The sequence below is a fragment of the Schistocerca serialis genome, chromosome 2, assembly GCF_023864345.2.
Source record: "Schistocerca serialis cubense isolate TAMUIC-IGC-003099 chromosome 2, iqSchSeri2.2, whole genome shotgun sequence".
NCBI lineage: Eukaryota > Metazoa > Arthropoda > Insecta > Orthoptera > Acrididae > Schistocerca > Schistocerca serialis.
This window is the reverse complement of record NC_064639.1, coordinates 501,964,017-501,984,621: the sequence shown is the minus strand read 5'-3', so window position 1 is coordinate 501,984,621 and position 20,605 is coordinate 501,964,017. Positions and strand designations below refer to the sequence as shown.

Genomic DNA, 20,605 nt, shown 5'->3' with positions numbered 1-20,605 from the left:
TCCCTAATTCTATTCAATACCTCCTCATCTACCTATCTAATCTTCAACATTCTTCTGTAGCACCACACTTCGAAAGCTTGTATTCTCTTCTTGTCCAAACTATTTATCATCCATGTTTCACTTCCATACATGCCCACACTCCATACAAATACTTTCAGAAACGACTTCCTCACACTTAAATCTACACTCGATGTTAACAAATTTCTCTTCTTCAGAAACGCTCTCCTTGCCATTGCCAGTCTACATTTTATATCTTCTCTACTTCGACCATCATCAGTTATTTTGCTCCCCAAATAGCAAAATTCCCTTACTACTGTAAGTCTCTCATTTCCTAATCTAATGTCCTCAGCATCACCCGACTTAATTCGACTATCCTCGTTTTGTTTTTGTTGGTGTTCATCTTATATCCTCGTTTCAAGACACTGTCCATTCCGTTCAACTGCCCTTCCAGGTCCTTTGCTGTCTCTGACAGAATTACAATGTCATCGGCGAACTTCAAAGTTTTTATTTCTTCTCCCTGGATTTTAATACCTACTCCGAATTTTTCTTTTTTTTCCTTTACTGCTTGCTCAATATACAGATTGAATAACATCGAGGAGAGGCTACAACCCTGTCTCTCTCCCTTCCCGACCACTGCTTCCCTTTCATGCCCCTCGACTCTTATAACTGCCATCTGGTTTCAGTATTCCAGTCGACATGTATGGAGAACGGAGACGCTCAAAAGCTTTCTCTAAGTCTATAAATGCTAGAAACGTAGGTTTGCCTTTCCTTAATCTTTCTTCTAAGATAAGTCGTAAGGTCAGTATTGCCTGACATGTTCCAATATTTCTACGGAATCCAAACTGATCTTCCCCGAGGTCGGCTTCTACCAGTTTTTCCATTCGTCTGTAAAGAATTCGCATTAGTATTTTGCAGCTGTGACTTATTAAACTGATAGTTCGGTAATTTTCACCTCTGTAAACACCTGCTTTCTTGGGGATTGGAATTATTATATTCTTCTTGAAGTCTGAGGGAATCTTGCTCACCAGATGGTAGAGTTTTCTCAGGACTGGCTCTCCCAAGGCTGTCAGTAGTTCTAATGGAATGTAGCACTTCGGAAATGCACAAATAATTTTCTTCGTGACTACTTTGCAGATGACTTGCTGTCAGAAACGACAAGAAAAAAAGAGCAAAAAATATCCATCTATAATGACGCAGTTTCACTAGCAATGTAATTTTCAGGCCAGCAAACAGAAAAAAACCAAACAAAATGAACGTGATATAAGAACTTAACCACCTTAAGGACGTTTTGAAGAAGAACGGATATAACGAGAGTCAAATTCGATGTGCCTTCAGGTAGAATGCACAGGCCCAGCAGAGAGAGAACGAAGAGAACGCGAAGACAATGGCGTTCCTGCCTTACACCGGCAAAGTATCCAACAAAATCGGCAGAATTTTGTCTCGGTGTAACATCAAATGTGTCTTCTGCCCACCTCCGAAAACGCGTGCCCTGCTAGGTACAGTAAAAGATGACCTGGGGCTCCGCAAGCCGGGTGTTTACCGTATTCCGTATAAATCCGGTAAGGCATACATCGGGCAAACTGTACAGAAAATCGAAGAAAGATGCCAGGAACACAGAAGGCACACTGAACTGAAGCAGCCTACAAAATCTGCGGTTGCGGAACATTACGTGCATACTGGAGATACTATGGAGTACGCGAAAACGGAAGTTTTACGATAGGCCTCGTCTTTTTGGGACTGTGTTCTGAAGGAGGCGATTAAAATACGTGTAGCTGATCAACAGAGACGCCGGGTTCAACCTCAGCATAGCCTGGGACTCAGCATTCAGCCAACTAAGAGCACAGCGCCGATCCAAAGCGACTTCGCGCCCGAGGAAGGCCACAGGACATCTGATGGTCCACAGTTCGCATCCAGCAGCCCGCCTCTCCCCACCACCACTCCATGCAGCGCCGCGTCCGGCATGACGCGAGGGAACGGGTGGGGAGCGATCAGAGTGTAAAGGGGAGTAGATTCAGCGGAGACGCTCAGTCTGCAGGTATCACCTGAAGATGACGGCAAGGAACGCTGTCGAAATATCGTGGTTTGAAAACGACTGCACCCGGCTGGAGACCCGAGAACAGCAAACAGTTAATTAGCCGGGAAAGCCTAAGATCACACAGTAGATAAATGATTATAATCTTGCTGTCCAGGTTTGGAGAGGGTGCGTTTCTGGATGAGGTATCGAATATATTGCTTCCCCCTACTTATACCTCCCGAAGAGATCACGAATGTAAAATTAGAGAGATTCGAGCGCGCACGGAGGCTTTCCGGCAGTCGTTCTTCCCACGAACCGTAAGCGACTGGAACGGGAAAGGGGGGTAATGCCAGTGGCACGTAAAGTGCCCTCCGCCACACACCGTTGGGTGACTTGCGGAGTATAAATGTAGATGTAGATGTAGAATCTTTGCATTGCACTTTACAGAAATAAAACCTGACCCACAGAAGATGACACACGAGTGGCGAAACATGTCTATGCTAATAAATAGAAATAGCGATTGCATAAGGTGTATTTTCAAATCAACTAAAAAAAAAAAAAAAAGATATGTAGCACTTCGTCCTACGTGAACGATGTAGTGAGAATGTGGCGCGGCAGGGGGCAACGCAAATATTCCAGCAGTCCAACGCGAAATCGTGCGATATGGGTGATCTGGCCTACGTTTGCAGCACAGCTACAGTACACGAATTGTCAGTGAAGCGCTTGAGCAGGTGTGCTGTGCGCTATGAAATGTAACTTATCATCTGATTTTAAGAAAACTATTCGGTGAAAAAAGAATTGATTCTTCCGCATCTTACAGTATGATGCCATTGCTCGATAAAGAACTGAATTTCTTTTCGTTATTCATCATAATTACTGTACTGCAACGAAACTAGCTACATCATTGCACGAAATTTAAGAGTTTGCAGAGGTACAAACGCATTACGTATACTTCGTGTAGGGTCCATTTTAGGTCATACCTGCTGTGTGTGAAATGTAGCTAACATGTAGAACTTGCTATTGAAGATGAGAGTGATATCTGTCACGGTTCTCGAGATAATGAATGTTACGACTACTGGAGGGTCAAGCACAGTGCACCCAGTTCTGCCGAACGCAGTGTGAATCGTCTGAACACCTGTTGTGTGTCACAAACGGTTCAAGATAATGAAACGACGATTTTTGCAAATGAGAGCATGCAAATAGGCATTGCCATGTGATTAATACTCAAAACTTAGTTACGGATCAAGATATGTAAGTAACTACAATTATTTCGACGGAATGATCAACTTCTTTTGACAACCATTTACTCTAACTCGTCAATAATGAATTCTGTAGCATTGCACATATTAATTATTAGTATTATGGGCCACTTAGCTTTAACAGAAACCTTTTTATTGTTATATACAAGATGTAAACGCTAAATAACTACACTAAAGCGTCAAATAAACTGGTTTAGGCGTGCGTATTCAAATACACAGATATGTAAACAGGCAGGATACGGCGTTGCGGTCGCCAACGCCTACATAAGACAACAGGTATCTGGCGCAGTTGTTAGATAGGTTACTGCTACTACAATAGCAGGTTATCAAGATTTAAGTGATTTTGAACGTGGTGTTACAGTCGGCGCACGAACGATGGGACACAGCATCACCGAGGTAGCGATGAAATGGGGTTTTCCTGTTAGACCATGTCACGAGTACACCGTAAATATCAGGTATCCGGTAAAACATCAAATCTCCGACATCGCTGCGGCCGGAAAAAGATCCTGCAAGGACGGGACCAACGACGACTGAAGAGAATCGTTGAACGTGACAGAAGTCCAACCTTTCCGCAAATTGCTGCAGTTTCAGTACTGGGCCATCAACAAGTGTCAGCGTGCGAATCATTCGACGAAACATCATCGACATGGGCATTCGGAGTCGAAGGCCCACTCGTGTACCCTTGATGACTGCACGCACAAAGCTTTACGCCTCGTCTAGGCACATCAGTACCGACATTGGACTGTTGATGGCTGGATACATGTTGCCTGGTCCGACGAGTCTCGTTTCAAATTGTATCCAGCGGATGGACGTGTACGGCTGTGGAGAAAACCTCATGAATCCATGGACCCTGCATGTCAGCAGGGGACTGTTCAAGCTGGTGGAGACTCTGTAATGGTGTGGGCGTGTGAAGTTGGAGTGATATGGCACCCCTGAAGCGTCTACATACGACTCTGGTAGCGGTGACATACATAAACATCCTGCCTGTTCACCTGTATCCATTCGTGTCTACTGTGCATTCCGACGGACTTCGGCAATTCCAGCAGGATATTGGGACACTCCACGCGTCCGGAATTGTTACAGGGTAGCTCCAGAAACACTCTTCTAAGTTTAAACACTTCCGCTGGCCACCAAACTCGCCAGATATGAAAATTATTGAGCATATCTGGGATACCTTGAAACATGCTGTTCTCCACCCCTTAGTACTCTTACGGATTTATGGACAGACCTGCGGGATTAATGGTGTCAATTCCCTCCAGCACTACTTCAGACATGAGTCGAGTCCATGCCATGTCGCGTTCCGGTGCTTCTGCGTGGTCGCGGGAGCCCTATACAACATTAGGCAGGTGTACCAGTTCCTTTGGTTCTACAGTGTAAGTCGTGTGGCATTGCTGCCTGGGTCACCCCAAGGGCTGGGTTAGGCCGTCTAGCCGGAAAAGGCTTTCTTTCTTCACTTACACTGGCCCCGGAGATGTGATTGTAGGTGAGTGTAATGGATGTGCATATAGTGTAGTGTTACGATTGTGTTATACAATCGCGATGAGCAAAGGGAGGGGATGAAAGGCAGTGCCGACACACAGCCTACCCCTCTACTCCTCTCAACTAGCACCAAAAGGGTCACCGAGATCAAAGATCCCGTCCGACGGATTGTTCGCCATCAACACTGCCAACAAGGGTAGGAGATGTGGTGGTTTAAAGTTCCTGGTCATCAGACTTTGCGCCAGTGTTCTGGATTAAATACGAAAACTCTTCGCAGTGTGTCATAAAGTAAAGGCATGTGACACTGACGATGGAGCTCACTTGCTGCTATTCGAGAGAAGTCGCTTTTTGACTGGCGCCGACTTTCACTGTCCCCCTTCCCTCGATCAGTAACTAGAGAAACACAGGACTGCACTGTACAAGCACTCATCGCAGTCGTCCGTAGACCACAGATGCACACTTGACACTTCATGGCAGGTCGCTTGAAAACGTTACCCCACAGAAATTTGTTTTAAGAAATTTTACGCAGCTGCTGTCCATTTGAGTCTTTGGCCTGACCTATTAAGGACGCGACGTAGTGAGGGCAGCGGCAGTGAGCGGACGTGTTGCCGGTGTGCAGGTGGTGGGCGAGCCGCTGGAGGTGCGCAGCTCTGGAGACAGCGCCCTGCTGGACTCGCTGCGCGCGCTGCACGCCATGGACATCCCGCCGCCGCCCAGGGAGCGCGGCCGCGGCTCGCCGCCCAGGGACGCGCCGGCCGGTGCGTCGTTGTGCCGCCTCTTCAATTTCTTGTTTACCTTCCTGCTTTATTAACCACTTACCTTAGTATTGACCAGGTTGGGCCATGGGACTCCATTCAATTTCAGTGAGAAAAGTTCTTTCGTTCACCTCGAAAGTCCCTATGGAACCAAAAAATTCTAGGCTGACGAAAAAAGAGGTGCTAATCGTGCATTGGGTAGTGGCGTTTTCCCTCTATTAACAACGGTCACTGTTTTCAAACAATACATTAACAGTATTGCTGCTGTTAGTTTTTTGAGCAATCTTACAGAGGTGGCCCGATTATTATGGTAAAGCTGTAGCATCAACATTTGCTTTGAAATTTTGTATTTAATAAGCATTTTACACAATCAGGTCAGACAAAACTATTCTGAGGAGAATGTGGAGTGTTCAGAGGTAAATTTGGGCATTTGTAGAGAATTTTGAATTGCATAAGTTGGCTACAACGACTCCAAGACATTGACAGTTGAAACTCGGGTTTGTATACGCAGCCCTGCTTTCATTGGGTAATGAGTATCTTTTGACTGTTGTGTTGATTGTTGAGAATGTTAGAGATTATCAGTTGTTTAATTAGTGAATAACGATTTAAGTAAACTATTTGGAATTAGTTTCAAGCAACAGATCAGAGTCCAAACGAGCGGTTAATTTCAGTTCTTTTGACGTCGGAGGTTCGAGTCCTCCCTCAGGCATGGGTGTGTGTGTTGTCCTTAGCGTAACTTAGTTTAAGTTAGATTAAGTAGTGTGTAAGCTTAGGGACTGATGACCTCAGTAGTTTGGTTTCATAGCACTTACCACTACCACACAGTTTGATGCTATAGGTAGGAAGAAAGACAATTTACCCACTGCAGTTGCCATTGTTAGGACAGTTTTGGTAGAATGGCGTTATGTACAGCATCAAATTGCTTCCACACTCACGATCTCACAAGAGACAGTGAGTAACATTAAAACATTTTAAATCCGAAAAACTTGTTGATCGATAACAATGCATGGGCAGATGTGAAAGAAAACCAAAATCGAGCCCTAAAATTCAGCGAAAATTGAAAAATATGATCATTCCCAACTGTAAAGCTACAAGTATGCAACTCTCTGCGCAGCTAAATGATTATGGAGTGACAGTGTCAGCTAGAACTGTAAGGAGAGTTCTATGTAACGCAAGTCTGCCAGCATGTCGACCCCGTCCTAAGATCACCCCAGGAATTGCCTTACAATTGTTAAACTGGGGAAAATCCCCACAGCACTGAACTGTTGAGCACTCGAAAAAAGTAGTAACAAAAAATTGTCCGTTTATACGAATTTCATTAAACGAACTCTCTCCCAAATGTCGCTCTTGAAAAAACTTTTGGATGCAGTGGACGTGGCTAGCAAAGTGTGCCTATGAATATCACTAAATTTTTTAGTAATGCGATTTGTGGTAGTAATGAATGAATCGGTGTTCTGAGTCACAGAAGAAAGTATCCATTTTGTGAGGAGGAGGGAATTGGAGGAGCTTCATCAGGATTGTGTATGCCATACTCTGAAGCATCCGACTTCAGTTATGGTTGGTTGTTTTGGGGAAGGAGACCAGACAGCGAGGTCATCGGTCTCATCGTATTAGGGAAAGCTGGGGAAGGAAGTCGGCCGTGCCCTTTGAAAGGAACCATCCCGGCATTTGCCTGGAACGATTTAGGGAAATCACGGAAAACCTAAATCAGGATGGCCGGACGCGGGATTGAACCGTCGTCCTTCCGAATGCCTTCAGTTCTGCTCTGGAGTGTTTTTTCGTGGAAAGGTACAGGAAATCTGTACATTGTTGAAGGTTTTGTGAATCAAGGACAATATCTCAGAGTGTTAAAAGAGAGACTTCTGCCTCAGACCAGGCGATGGTGTAATGTGAAGATTATGTTTTCATGTATGACGTTGCACCATGCCATGAGGCTGAGAGTGTGGGAAAGTTTCTAGAAGAAAATGATATTACTGTGCTTCCATGGCCTGGAAACAGCCCAGATATGAACCCAATCGAAAATCTGTGGGCAATAGTTAGGACGAAAAGAAGAACACAGATCACAACAAAGAAAGGTTTGACGGAACTGCTGACACAAACATGGCTATGTGACCCAGATATTCAAAACTGCTGTAAAAAACTAGTAGAAAGTATGCCTAAAGAAATGCAAACAAAGTATTAAAACATTTGTAAACTGTCACAGTTATGTAGTTACCTAAATTTTCAATAAAAAATTGAGTTTAAAGCAACACTATCGTAATAATTTAACCACCTCTATAGAATCGATGAAAATGTGTTTTATGAACTCACCTGTATGATCTATTTTTGACAAGGATAGTGAGTGGTCAGCAACTGCTGTCGCGAATCTTATTTCAGAAGGTTTGGCGTCCTCTTCGAGCTCAAGACTAGCGGTGCTTAGGTAAGTCCATAGGGTCTTTCGAGATGAGCGGAGGACTTTTCAATTGAAATTGAAACGAGTCACGTGGCCCCAATTGTTCAGTACGAGGAAAGAACATTGTTTCTTAAATTGTGACACTAGACTTTTGTGGAATCGCGATTTGCTTGTTTCAAAAGTTCGCTTTTTCCAGTGCACAAACTATCACACACCCTGCAACACACATGCTAACTGTCCTTGGGCTCTGCAGTTAACCATCCTTTAAAATGCTCTTCCTTTTGCCGCACTTCCCTAAATTTCCGTTTTTTGACTGTCACTGTTTTGTAACTCTCTTCTCTTTTTCGGTGCTGAAAACGTAACAAAAAATACTAATACTACCCCCCCCCCCAAAAAAAAGAAACTTACGTTAAGGCTAAAGGAAGCGAACTGATCTAGGCGAGCTGTTGATCCTTTATTTTCAACATGTGAACCCACAACAAAGACACAATCGGCGCCACGGAAGTTAAGAATGTAACTGTGGAGGTAACAATGGTGCAGGGATTACAGTAGACACGCTAAAAGCCGCCTGATATGCCCCTGGATTCGGTCGCCCAAGTCGGCCCCATTCGCATTGATTGCCTTCTATACACGGTTGTTGCTAGCGTCAGAGTTTCCTCGACAGTGGCCATCTTTCTTACAACCATTGCATTGTACTGCAACAACTTTCGTTTAATTTACGTTCGTTGCTACAAATATGTACTGCATTTGGAAATGATTGCCTCGTAAAGCGACATTTGGAAGTGATTGCCTCGTAAAGCGACATTTGGAAATGATTGCCTCGTAAAGCGAATTCCCGAATCTACTTTAGTTCTCTACGGAATTAGTACCTTAGGATCCAGCAGCTCATCAGCACGAGGAGCGCTAAGCAAAAAACACGTCAGTATTTCCCCTGTCACGTGTCCTCTCCAGACAACGACTAAAACACTTTCTTTCTGTACCTCGTTCTGTCCATGAAGTAGGCCATTATAGGCCAATTTTGCATACGCAGTGGTGACAGACGTATACAATGTCTAAAATTTGTACAGTTTGACAATTTTTTCTTTTTAATTTCTTATTTTGTAAGTTTTCTTTCTTGGACAAAAAGTCTTTATGCTTTACAGACCCATCGAAAATTCGTCCTTTCATTGTGCAAGAAAGAACCAAAAGTCCCTACGCGTGGGGACATGCTCCTACGGTTGGTTACAATGCGTGGTGCCACTGCCTCCAGCGTTGTCGCTGGGGTTACTCTGTGCGCGCGCGCGCCTCTCTCGGCAACCGCGGCAAATAACGCCGCAACAACTGTCGCAGTGCTTGCACTCCGTGCTGGCGCAGATGTCGTTCTGTCCGTGTGGAGATTTGTCTAGCTGCAAACAGGCTCATTTCCTCACTCAGTGTACGTCACCTGACTGTACGATCCTGCACACCCGACTGAACAACACGTCTGCCCTCTGGAGCGATAGTCGTGCAGAGATCCGCACGGGCCTGCATTCCATATTGACTTGACATTCGTGGGAGCCAGACCAATGCGACCGGCAGTATCGCGAGGCGATAAAGAGGAATCTCGGTCCCGCTGGTAGATGTATCTCCGTCCCACACGAGCCGTAACGCGATCTAATCACGAACGATTAACATTCAAATGAGATTTCTGCCTATTCTTTACTTTTACACTGAATCTAGATGGCGTTAATCGTATATACTTTGTGCAGCTTCGCTGAAACGCTATTCACTTGCGTATCCCAGCATGTCGCATACTTCATGCCAGTTCGTCTTTCGTTGCATGCTGCCTTTGTTGTTTTGCTGTATTAATGGTCAGTAGCGTAGTTAAATCTTAACCATTCTGATGAATATATGAGACACCGTTTTATAATTTTGATGAAGTGTTTTAGTTTCGTTTTCTAAAGAAGAATTTCTTGTTGTACATATTCTTAGTTAAACTACATACTTTTCCCTTTTATTATTTCTTACTTGTACTAAAAATCTTCGTGGTTCATTCTACTGTACGATTTGTCCAAGATGTTAAAATTTAGTGATAATTTCTGTTTTATCTCTGTGTCTGTGCATTTTACCGGTTTTTTGTTATAAAATTCTGAGACCAGTTAAGTTGCCTATCCTTTCCGTAAGACTCATTTGAGTAACTACTTCCGTCAAGATTTTATGGAAGTATTGAAAAATTGCCTACAAGAGCTAGGCAGTTTGCTGCGTTACTATTCGATTTCCGTGTTAGAACGGTTGTTTCAATGAACCTGCATCTCGTGGGTTTCCTTATCGTGCACTTGGAACTTGATTCTTTAGAATTGCTATCCCTGCTGCCACTACGTCATGCTAACTTAAAGGTGAGCTCTCACTCTGCCAGTAGAATTAATCCTAGCCTCTGCGTTTTCGTGTTTTACCGACGCGTGTGTTACGTTCCTAAGATTGAGATGGGATTTAGTACTACATTCGCCAAAACGGCCGACGGAAATCACACAGAAGTTTATCGACCACTCATTAAAATCTCTTATCTCGTTCTAATAGTGTTCCCGTCGAAAGCACCGCAGCTTCATTTCGATGTATATATGCTAACTGAAGTGAGGGAATAGTCGACAAAGAGCCTCGTTTTGCTGTGTTGTCCTCACATTCACTCTCAAACCAGCACAGTCTGACGCCTGGTATACAGACATTCCTGTGCTTGTCTAACGGTGTGCTTTGTCTCTTGGTGACGTAAGAACGAAAGTGTTAAGAAATTCTAAATTTTGTGTAGGGAAACGACTCCTTCTTAAATTGTCGAAAAGTTTTTAGCGCGTTACAAAGGCGTTTGTAATGCATAACTGTTGTTTCAGTTTAGTTTTCTGCCATGTCTATATTTTTAATACCGTTCTTTCCGCATTAGTATTAGGTTTTAACTGTTAATCGTTACTATAATATAGGGTAAGCGGTGTGTATAACTGTATTTAATTTACATGTGAGCACTTACACTGATGAACGAAAATGTTATGACACCTGCCCACCCCAAAACTGAATGCCAAGTGGTGACGTTGCGAGCGTGTGACGCCGTAAGGAAAATATATAAGCCAAACAGAGAGTAGCGGGGAATCATCCTAGAGACGATATGGACCGCATCTGTGAAAATCCGCTGACATAAGCCTCTTTAACAAAAGGCAGACTGTAGTGACCCGGTCCCTGGGAACGAGCAACTAGGAAACGGCGAAGCTGGTCGGCTGTTCGCGTGCTACTCTCGTGAGCATCAATGAAAAGTGGTTGGATGACGGCCAAACCACTAGTACGCAACAATGTGTTGGACTTTCGCTCCTGATCACAGAACGTGGAGTAGGAGGCTCGCCCGCTCTGTAGAGCAGGATAAGCTGCAACTTTTGGCTAATCTGACGACAGAATGCAATTCTGGTGCAGGCGCAAACGTTTCGGAGCACACCATTCAGCGCAATTACTGAATAGCCTCACGTGTTCCCTTGTTCACCCATTTACATCAGCAGTTACAACTGCAGTGGGCACGGAACCATCGAGATTGGACCATAGATCAATGTAAACTTGTTGAGTGAATCACGTTTCTTGTTGCACCAGGTCGATGATCTAGCCTGGATAAGGCGTCACCCAGGCGAAACATGTTCCATCCCATGGACGCCGATTGGTGGATCGAGTAGTATGCTGTAGGGGTCATTGAACCGTGCTTCCATGCGACTTGTGGTAGTAATAGAAGGCATCATGACGGCTGTGGACTATGTGAATATTATTGTGGGCCATCAGCGTTTCTTCATGTCTGATATCTTCTCCAATGTCGTTAGCATGTCCCAGAAGGATAACTGACCGTGTCACAAGGCCAAAATCGTTCTACAGCCGTTTGAAGATCATGATAGTGAACTTATGTTGATGTACTGGCCACCAATTTCGCCTAATATCAACCCAATGGAACACATTTGAGACGCCAAACTGCGCCGGCTCTGCGCCCACAAACCAGCGACCGGTAATTTACGAGAACTGTGTGACCTGTGCGTAGACATCTGTTGTCACATATCCCCGGAAACCTGCCGAGGAGTTTTCGAATCCATGGCATGCAGAATCGCTACTGTATTGCGTTCCAAAGGTGGACCAACAGGCTATTGAGCAGGTGGTTATAATGTGCGTGTGTGTGTGTGTGTGTGTGTGTGTGTGTGTGCGTGTGTGTGTGGGGGGGGGGGATACCTTTCAATTTGTCTTAGAGCACATTATTTAACTTTGTATCTGACTGATCTAAGGGCGATAAAGACTGAAGTGCTGAGCTTTCACAAATACGAATCTTCCCTGAATGGCTGCTGTTCGCTTTTTAGTAGGTGGTGAGAAGGATCGTGAGCTGGCCGAGGAGGTTCAGGAATCGGTTGCGAGGGCGCAGCACCATCGCCAGCTACCGCAGCAACGGGAGGAGTCCCCGCTGAGTGCCCGCGAGCTGCAGCTACTGGACTCTGGAAGAGACGATGGACTGCCTCTGGACTCTAGCAAGGAGCGCGACCTGCTCCAGGTGAGCATCCACCAGGTAACCGTCGCTACTGGCCAGCATTGTAGCCTGCCACTTCTCTGCATGTCGTTTGGCAGTTCAGGCTGGGCACAGTAGTTTGCGGTCTCATTTTCGTACATAAAAATCCTTTACAACTAATACAGCATGACAGTCGAGTTGTTTTTTACGCATAATGTCGTCTAGATCACTTAATGTATGTTATTTATTGCGACGTTTCGGCTCCTGCCATCCGATGTATAATTAAGAATAAAGTAACATAAAGATGAGAAATGTTAACTGTGCAATACCAGTAGGCTAAAGTAAGAATTCACCCGCTAAAAAAAAACGCAGAACGATTAAATGTTAGCCGAGAGGTGGCGCTGGTGCAGAATTCGTTCTTTTTTCAGATCAGGTATATGTGAAATGAATGATGGCGTTTAGAACTGCACTTCTTCTTCTTCTTCTTCTTCTTCTGTGGCGCTGTAGTCCAGGATGAACCTTGGGCTTCCCAACGAGCTTCCGCCATCCATCACGGTCACATGCTACCCTCCTCCAGATTGTGTATCCAAGTAACCATAGGTCTTCTTCCTCTCCATCCAGCCATCTTGCTCGAGGTCGACCTCGCCCTCTTTGTCCTCCTGAATTGCCAAAGGGAATCCTCTTTATCATCTCAGACTCCTACATTCTTACCACATGACCTGCTCATCTTATCCTTGCTGAACCTATGATTTTTTGCTACAGTTATTCCAATTTTTTTATCCACCTGTGGGAGTAACCGATCAAAAATAATATTAGATAACGGCTTGTACCCCAGGTTCAGATGGGTGATTCCATGGAGGTTTCTACACTCCATTCGGTCGCCCTTTTTATGTGTGGGACATAATATTCTTTATTCCATTCATATGGTACCTTTTCCTGTTCCAATATGAGAGTGATAAGTTCAAACAGAGACTACTCTAATGTTGATCCTCCACATTTAGCAATTCTGCAGGAATGCTATCAGTGCCGGGGGCCTTGTTATTCTTCAGTTTCCTTAAAGCTTTTTAACGTCCTCTAACCCTAGACCATCCAGTGGCTACTCATCATCCAAAACTACAATTGCCACACTGTAAATCAGACAACACGATTTCAATATTTATTCTTATGAAATCGTAACCGTAGAAATTGTGTTTTATATCTAGCGGTAGGATACCAAACGGGAAACAATTTTTGGATGTGGAGAAAGATTTTGCTAACGTAAACAGAAATTCGTATTCAAAATCTAAGGCAACTAACAACTGAGAAAGAGAAAAAGTAATTATCATGTTTACGAGTGCCAAACTGTGATAATCAACATCTACATATACGTCTGTATGCAGCGACTCCCACTGCGGTGTGTGGCGGAGGATACTTTGGGTACCACTGCCACATCCCCACTTTACTGTTCCATCTGCGAATCGCCGGAAGAACGATTGTTCGTAAGCCTCCTCCTTCTAGAAACGTACGCTCTCGGAACTTTAACAGTGGACTCCACCGTGATGCCAAACTCTTGCCTTATATCGTCTGCCATTGCACTTGGTTGAGCCTCTCCGTGACGCTTTCACGCTTACTAAATAATCCTGAAACAAAACGCACTGCTCTTCTTTGGAGCTTCTTAATTTCTGCTATCAGTTCTATCTGGTAGCGATCCCAAACGTATAAGCAGTATTCAAGTGTTTGTCGAACTAGGGTTTCGTACGCGACCTCGTCTGTGAGGGAACTACACTTCCCGAGGATTCTTCCAATGGATCTCAGTCTGGCGCCTGCCTTACCTCTGATTAGTTTTCTTTAGTCGCTCTACTCCCAGGTATTTTATGGATTTGACTGCGTCCAGTGAGTGTTGTACAGTTGCGTAGTCATAAACTAATGGGTCTTTCCACCAGTTTATGCGCAACACGTTACATATATTTATGCTGATGATCAGGTGCAAATCCATGCATTAAGCGTCGATCCTGTGCAGGTGTTCCTGCATTTCGTTTCAGTTTTCAAGCGTTGCGACTTCTCTGTATACAGCAGCATCGTTCGGGAAAGTCCTCATGGAACTTCCGACGTTATCTATTCACTGGGTCATTTATATACGTTGTGAAAATGAATGGTTCCGTAACACTCTCTTGGGGTACGCCGAAGTTACTTTTGCGTCTGAAAATTTCTTTCCGTTGAGAATGAAATGCAGTGTTCTGTTTGTTTGAAGCTCTTAAAGCTAGTTACACATCTGGTCTTATATTCCGTATGTTGTCTCCTCCTTTTGTACTCGCAGTTGGACACAGAGAACAGTAACTGATAAACACACACACACACAGTCAATAAACACACAAAAACGCCACGGGACTACAAGTCCCACCGCCACACCTTCACCCACCCATGTTAGGCAAAATTTTTCTGCCTGACTCATGTAGCACTACCACCGTCAGAGGGTGGTACGGGACCACAAGTCCCACCGCCACACCTCCAAAGTGAATTGCAGTGACGCAGTCACTGCCCTGTGATTTACTGCCTCACCAACACAGTTAGACCGCAATAGACCGGTGATGCTGTATTGTAACATATCAACCCAGACTACAAGTCCCTTAAAAAAAAAAAAAAAAAAAAAAAGTCAATAAACACAACTCTTTGCTTTGAAATGATGGAACGTTTATCTTTTACAGCTCTCTCCATCTGCTATGATATTAACAAAAGCACCACGTTTGCAGGCCACAAGTGGTCTATCGGGACCATCCGACCGCCGTGTGATCCTCAGTTGAGGATGCGGATAGGAGGGGCGTGTGGTCAGCACACCGCTCTCCCCGTCGTTATGATGGTTTTCTTTGACCGGCGCCGCCACTATTCGGTCGAGTAGGTTCTCAATTGGCATCACGAGGCTGGGTGCACCCTGAAAAATGGCAACAGCGCATGGTGGCTCGATGGTCACCCACCCAAGTGCCGGCCACGCCCGATAGCGCTTAACTTCGGTGATCTCACGGGAACTGGTGTATCCACTGCGGCAAGGTCGTTGCCATGATATTAACAAGCGTGACACTATATATACACTGAGGTGATAAGTCATGAGACACCCCCTACTATCGCCGGCCGGAGTGGCCGAGCGCTTCCAGGCGCTACAGTCTGGAACCGCGCGACCGCTGCAGTAGCAGGTTCGAATCCTGCCTCGGGCATGGATGTGTGTGATGTCCTTAGGTTGGTTAGGTTTAAGTCGTTCTAAGTTCTAGGGGACTGATGACCTCAGAAATTAAGTCCCATAGTGCTCAGAGCCATTTGAACCATTTTTAACCCCCTGCTATCGTGTCGGACCTCCTTTTCTTCTCGTAGCGCAGCAACTCGACATACCACGGACTCAACAAGTAGTTGGAAGTCCCCTGCAGAAATATTGAGCCATACTGCTTCCACAGCCGTCCTTAATTACGAAAGTGTTGTGGTGCTGGGTTTTGTGTACCATAAATGTTCGATGGAATTCATGTCGGATGATCCAGGTGGCCAAATCTTTCGCTCGATCTGTCCCAGAATGTTGTTCAAACCAGTAGCGAACAATTGGTGCCCTGTGAAATTGCATCGCTGCTTGGGAAAATCAAGTTTATGAATGCCTGCAAATGGTCTCCAAGTAGACGAACATAACCATTTCCTGTCAGTGATCGGTTCAGTGGACCAGAGGACCCAGTCCATTGTATGCAATCACAGCCCAAACTATTATGAAACCACCACCAGCTTGCCCAGTGCTTTGTCGACAACTTGGACCCGTGGCTTCGTGGGGTCTGTGCCACACTCGAACTGTATCATCAGCTCTTACCTGCTGAAATCGGGACTCATCTGACCAGGCTGAGGTTTTACAGTCGTCTAGGGCCCAACCAATACGATCACGAACTTAGGAGAGACACTGCAGGCGATGTTGTGCTGTTAGAGAAGGCATTCGCTTCGGTCGTGTCCTGCGGTAGCCCATTAACGCCAAATTTCGCAGCACTGTTGTAACGGATACGTTCGTTGTACGCCCCACATTGATTTCTAAGGTTATTTCACGTTGTGTTGCTTGTCTGTTAGCACTGACACCTCTATGCAATGGCCTCTGCTCTCGTTAAGTGACGGCCGTTGGCCACTTTGTTGTCCATAGTGAGAGGTGATGTCTGAGCTGGCCGAAGTGGCCGTGCGGTTAAAGGCGCTGCACTCTGGAACCGCAAGACCGCTACGGTCGCAGGTTCGAATCCTTCCTCGGGCGTGGATGTTTGTGATGTCCTTAGGTTAGTTAGGTTTAACTAGTTCTAAGTTCCAGGGGACTAATGACCTCAACATTTGAGTCCCATAGTGCTCAGAGCCATTTGAACCATTTTTTTGGTGATGTCTGAAGTTTGGTATTCTCTCTACACTCTTGACACTGTGGGTCTCGGAGTATTGAATTCCCTAACTATTTCCGAAACGGAATGTCCCAGGTACCATTTCTGTTAATTTCCCTCGTGCGGCCATACTCACGTCGGAAACTTTTCCACATGAATCACCTGAGTACAAGTGACAGCTCCGCCAATGCACTGCCCTCTTATACCTTGTGTACGTGATACTACCGCCACCTCTGTATGACTTACGTCACCTCAGTGTATAACTCTTGATTGTCACTAGAACACAAAGAAGTAGCCGGCAGCACTCAACACTCAGTATATTCTAGCCTGAGATAATGAAACGTCCCCTTAGAACAATTATACAGGACTGTGCTTAACCTGACACACAATATTTTTTTTTTGTTTTGTTTTTTAGCGCAACGCAATCTGACTTTCAAAAATCCCTACAAAAGAATGGCCCTGACTAACATTAACCTATGCGTTTCACAAATCGCTTACCTCACAAAAATCTTGGTTACTCGAACTACTGCAATACAGCAGGCGCCACTACTGCCAGCTAAATAAAAGATTCAAACTATGGAAGGCACTAACTACTGATAGGGATAGTTAGCAAATGAAAGATTTTAATAGAGAACAAACAATGTATTTACCTTAATAGTCATAATATATATAGCAGTTCATGACAAATTACAAAACTCCGCCATCTCTCTCCCCACATCCACCACTGCTGGCCGCACACCTCCAACTGCGCAACGCTACGCTCCGTTCACATCCAGCTGCCGCTGCCCAACACTACAATGGCAGACAACAATGCAAATTAGACACAGACTGCACACAGCACAGCCAATGATTTTTATACACAGGTGGCGTTACCAATAAAAAACCTAAACAGCCTACTTACATAGCCCCCATGCTCCCGACAAAAGATTTTACAAATTGTTTTGGGCAGTGGCCAATAATGATTTGATAAAATTTTTCATATATATATAGCAGTTCATGACAAATTACAAAACTCCGCCATCTCTCTCCCCACATCCACCACTGCTGGCCGCTCACCTCCAACTGCGCAACGCTACGCGCCGTTCACATCCAGCTGCCGCTGCCCAACACTACAATGGCTGACAACAATGCAAATTAGACACAGACTGCACACAGCACAGCCAGTGATTTTTATACAAAGGTGGCGTTACCAATAAAAAACCTAAACAGCCTACTTACAATAAGTTTGATAGAGCGAGGACCCGGACGACTCCATCCACTAGAAGCAGAAGTAGAACTGCCCTGCTTGTCCCACGCGCCCGTATTTCGTGACCGCTGGGTGACGGTGGCGCTCGCAACTCCGGGGGGCGTGGCTCGAGCCTCATCCGGATGGGTGCCGCCGATGATGCTGCGTTGACATGCAACCCCTTTGCGGTGGTCGACTGCTGGCGTGAAGTTATCAATGAGTGACGATACTGCACCGAACACTCCTATATAGAAGTCAAAAATGTCTCAATGAAGAAGGAAGGAAAGCTACGACACGAGAATCATCCCACAGCCTCGATCGAGATTCATGCTAGAAGAGACCGTTGGCTTTCTTAAAGAGGAACGAAGGAAGACTGGGGTTTGACGTCCCATGAACGACGCGGTGATTAGAGGCGTAGCACTAGCTCTCATTGGGCAAGTATAGCGTAGGAAATCCATCATGTTCGCTTCAGAAGAATGTTGACGGCATTTACGTAGGCGATTCAGCAAAAGTGTAGGAAACATAAATCTTTGCGACCAGATGGGGATTTGAACCCCGCTGCTGAATGAGAATGCGATCACCCAAGAGAAGCACGCACTCACTTAGCCATCAGGCAGAGGCGTAGTTTGTCTGACTAGTCTTGAAGACTATCTTAAAGAAACTTTTAAACATAACTTTCGTTTCGTTCTGAGAGAGGCCGCGCTGTACTTAGCGACGTTCGGCGTGCGAAAAAAATTACGCGACGCATTGGTGTGAATTTTACTTGGGAAACTTCAGTGGCCGACCCGCATTAATTCTGTGCCCTGTTTAAAATCAGGGTAAATATGGGTCGGCAGCCCATCCATGACCCGCGGGATAGGGCTGACAGGTTATCAGCCCAAACCAGAAATTATTACCCTTTATCGACAAAGTATTCCGAAACTATTTGTTAATATTAATATAGGAGGTAGAGAACACAGAAAATGTACTTAGTTAAGATACGTATGGCATGCTAATCGCAACAGTGGCATTCACAGGAAGTGCTCGAATGCGCGCTCTGCGATTGGGCTGTATGCGTCCAGTACAATGTCGGACCATTGCTTGTGTACGTTGGAAGATTCCTGGTATGTCTGTGATGGTACAAGCAGCGGCGGCAATTCTAGCAATGAGATCTTCTACTGTTTCCACATTGGTTTCAGGTACCACCAGCTGCTTATATGCAACCAGAGGAAGAGATTCATTCACGTGATCTGGGCGCCCAGGTCACATGGTCATCTCGGCCGATCCATCGATTCCCGAAGGTGGATCTCAGAGATTCCTCACGTCAGTGCTGAAATGGGCTGGCACCCCATCGTACTGGAAGTACATCCTTTGTCTGAAGATCAGAGGCATATTCAACCACTACAGGCAACTATCCGTACAAAGAGCAGTTTTGAAAGTCAGAACACATTCCCAGTCAGCGAAACCGACGCAACGGGTTATGCCGGCACCACTAACAAAATGTTCACTAACATTACAAGTTGGCTACAGAAACCATATGTTCACTATCGAACTAAATTTATTTTGATGTTCTCTAGCTCCTGTATTAATTTGAACGAATAGTTTCAGAACACCCTGTATAATACTATTTTAGACGGCTAATCCGGTGTAGGTGCATAGATCCAATTGCAGGTCGGCTATCTAACAACGACTTCGAATGCCAACAAAAATTATTGGTCGAATTTAAAAAAGTAAAATGCCGTCATAACCTACTAATTCAGAGTCGTACTCTTATGTAAGAGATTTAACACAGTAAGACAAGTATCACAGTTAGAAACTGTGTATATATCTTAAGGCAGACTAACTCAAGGCGTGCAAATTATCCAGATTATATTCATCCAGTAGTTGAGATTGTGGGCGCTTAGTGACTTGCAACAAACCTCATACATGATTCCAAACTTTCGGAAACTTTTTCTCGGTAACACTCTTTGCACAATGATGAAAAAAAAGTAGTTCATCGCTTACTACATTTTTGCAGTTCGTGCAGTAAAACATTAGGATCAGGCATGACGTTTTAATATATAGCTTCTTGACTACTTACTCCATTCTCAACAAATTTTCCAGACAGTATCCATATATACCAGTGAATGCATCTGCAAAATTATATCACTGTATGACACATATTTCAGGAGATGTGACGTCATAAATATTGAGTTGCATGAAAAACTATCTTTTGCTTGAAACGGAGTGCAAATTGCCCGGACAATACACATCCAATGCTCGATAGTGAGAGTACTTAGTGATTTCCAACAAACTTTCAACGTAACTTCAAACCTTGTTTAAACTTTATCTCATTTTCGTGCTTAACGTCAAACATTTGACACATTAACTCGTTTGCAAAGTAATCAGATGTCTGAAGCTGTTTCATTCGTGGGGGTTCGATTCTATAAATAATCGATGGTGGGAGGTGTTTTTGTAGCTATCTGACTGCACTGAGCACCACTGGACTGCAAAACACAGACGCTAACTGTGAATACACAGCCGCTAGCTGGTTCCTAACAACATCCAGCAGTAATCTCCACAAAGACAAGTCTGGATAACGGTTCAAACTTAATTGGCCACAAGTCACACGAAACAGGCGCCTCCAAGCTCCCACGGAAGCAACCGTAATTTATTGGCTTCAGTATCCTCGCCGTTCCGTAT

The 20,605-nt window shown here is 44.8% G+C and overlaps 1 protein-coding gene across 1 annotated transcript in view; it reads left to right on the top strand.

Moving 5' to 3' along the window:
- Positions 1-20,605, top strand: part of LOC126456145 (uncharacterized) — a 42,975-nt gene that overhangs the window by 428 nt on the left and 21,942 nt on the right. Inside the window, exons 2-3 of the mRNA XM_050091899.1 lie at positions 5,372-5,510; positions 12,225-12,409. Of these exons, the coding sequence (XP_049947856.1) occupies positions 5,447-5,510; positions 12,225-12,409 (249 nt within the window). The 5' untranslated portion in view covers positions 5,372-5,446. The remainder of the gene's footprint in view (positions 1-5,371; positions 5,511-12,224; positions 12,410-20,605) is intronic.